Source organism: Colobus angolensis, unplaced genomic scaffold, assembly GCF_000951035.1.
Source record: "Colobus angolensis palliatus isolate OR3802 unplaced genomic scaffold, Cang.pa_1.0 Scaffold21, whole genome shotgun sequence".
Lineage (NCBI taxonomy): Eukaryota > Metazoa > Chordata > Mammalia > Primates > Cercopithecidae > Colobus > Colobus angolensis.
This window is the reverse complement of record NW_012115266.1, coordinates 5364401-5366489: the sequence shown is the minus strand read 5'-3', so window position 1 is coordinate 5366489 and position 2089 is coordinate 5364401. Positions and strand designations below refer to the sequence as shown.

Below are 2089 nucleotides of genomic sequence, written 5' to 3'. Positions count from 1 at the left end.
TTTTTTTGTATTTTTAGTAGAGACGGGGTTTCACCATATTAGCCAAGATGGTCTCAATCTCCTCACCTCGTGATCCACCCGCCTCAGCCTCCCAAAGTGCTGGGATTACAGGCATGAGCCACCCCACCCAGCCTTTTTTGGTTTTTTGTAGAGACAAGGTCTCTCTGTTTTCAGGCTGATGTCAAACACGTGGCCTCAAACAATCCTGCCTCAGATTGCAGGATTGAGATTACAGGCGTAAGCCACCACACCCAGCCCCACTGTTTCTTGAAAGCAAGGACTCACCCATCTCCCCTCTTTCTTGAAAGCAAGGACTCATGGGATTATCCATGTCCCAAAGCCCAGCACAGGGGCCAACATAGCATAAGTGCTCAGTAAACGTTTGCTTAACTGTCACGCCTCACATCCGAACAACCACAGCTCCCACAACTTGGAAAGCACTTTCACATCCACTATCTCCTTCTTGCCTCCCAACCAGCGGTGGGGAGGGGTGGGAAGGCCATCAATTGTATTGACAGAGGAGGAAATGGCGCTCAGAGAGGCAGAGTAACATGTCTAAGATTGCTGCAATCCCAGGAACTGGCAAGGCCATGTTCCAGCCCCTCCCTGCCCCTCTGCCTCCCACTCCCTGCAAGCCCAAGATCCCTGACCTGGGGATGATGCGCTGGGTGAGGCGGTTGGTGGGGATGGAGAGGGGAACCTGTTGCTGTAGCCTCCGCTGCTCAAACAGGCCTGGGAGGTCATGGGCCCAGATGTGCGTGGATTTCCCTGCAGAAAGGAGGAGAGGCTGGGCCTGGGGTGTTGGTGGGCAGGATGCTGAGGCGCTGGAGCCCCTGCGGGCCCTGCCTCCCTGCCTCTCCCACCTTGTACCTGAGAGTGACAGCAGCACGTTGTTCACGCAGTACAGCCAGGAACAGCGATGTGAAATCAGCTGGAGGGGACAGAGGGACAGGCAGTCAACACCCCAGGTCCCCCAAGGCCTCTGCCCCCGACAGTCAGCCAGGCCTCACCTTCTCCAGCGTATCCTCATGCAGTTCATGCAGGTTGAGTGTGTAGATGCCTTCCTCGGCCCCCACCACCAGGAACTGGTCTGCCAGTTTGGGCATGGGGTCAGAGGTCAGACATGCCCCCTGGCCCAAGCTGAGGGATTCCTTGGGCTCCCACTTCCTCCCTGCCCCCGCCTACCCCGAGTAACAGGGTGAATCCAGGTGACAGCAGCGTGGATCCGCAGGGGGCAGCCGTTGAAGACCTTGGAGAAGCAGGCGCCCATCTGCGAAGGAGGCAAGAGGCTGGCGAGGCAGTGCAGGGGTGGTGGGTGGCGGGGCTGTGGGACTGCAGGGCTTGGGGCAAACACTTACGTGCACCTTGGGGGTTGGGGGGAGCCCGTGGCAGGACGACCTCTGGGAGGGAGGGAAGGAGTCAGGGCTGATGTGACAGCTGTAGCCACCCGTCTCCCCACCCCCCGTAGCACCCTCTCACCTCAGGATCCTCCCGCTGCTTCATGGTGGCCCAGGCCGTGGGCAGCAGTGGGGCACTGTTGGGGCCTGAAGGAAGTGGGGGCAGGGTTCCTGCAGGCACAGGCATGCTGCAATTTCCTGCTGCAGCCCCCACCCTGGGGCTGCCTCCTGGTCTCCCAAGCCTGGGACTCACCTGGGGGACTGGACAGAGGCTCCTCTGCTGGAGGCTCAGTGGGGAGTGGCCCTAGGAACGGGGCCCGCTTGATGGTTCCCATGGCATCTTCTGGGGAGTCCAGCTCCTGGTAGGAGGGGCAGGGCCCAGCCCGGCCATTACCAGGTTGCCCTGTAACCGTGTCCCGCTCCCAATCGTACCCTCTGCAGTGGCCTGGATCCCAGCTCCAGCCTCCCTCCATGTGGCACCTGGAATTCTGAGGCTGACCGAATGGTCAGGCTCCTGTGGGAGGGAGATGAGGCATGAGGCATGGTGTGACTGGCACCGAGGCCGTCCACCCCGTACCCCTCCCCCAGGTCCACACCCCTCACCTTTCCTCCAGGGCCTCCTGGACTGACTGCAGCAGGCTCCTGGGCAGTGGGGCAGAGGGGTCAGAGGTCAGCCTTTTTTTTTTTTTTTT

The 2089-nt window shown here is 60.2% G+C and overlaps 1 protein-coding gene across 1 annotated transcript in view; it reads right to left on the bottom strand.

Moving 5' to 3' along the window:
• Positions 1-2089, bottom strand: part of MAP4K2 (mitogen-activated protein kinase kinase kinase kinase 2) — a 17218-nt gene that overhangs the window by 8633 nt on the left and 6496 nt on the right. Inside the window, exons 16-24 of the mRNA XM_011942774.1 lie at positions 2001-2039; positions 1878-1911; positions 1651-1756; positions 1480-1568; positions 1359-1400; positions 1186-1270; positions 1011-1090; positions 871-931; positions 651-768 (exon numbers count right to left, since the gene is read on the bottom strand). Coding sequence (XP_011798164.1) covers positions 651-768; positions 871-931; positions 1011-1090; positions 1186-1270; positions 1359-1400; positions 1480-1568; positions 1651-1756; positions 1878-1911; positions 2001-2039 — 654 coding nt within the window. The remainder of the gene's footprint in view (positions 1-650; positions 769-870; positions 932-1010; positions 1091-1185; positions 1271-1358; positions 1401-1479; positions 1569-1650; positions 1757-1877; positions 1912-2000; positions 2040-2089) is intronic.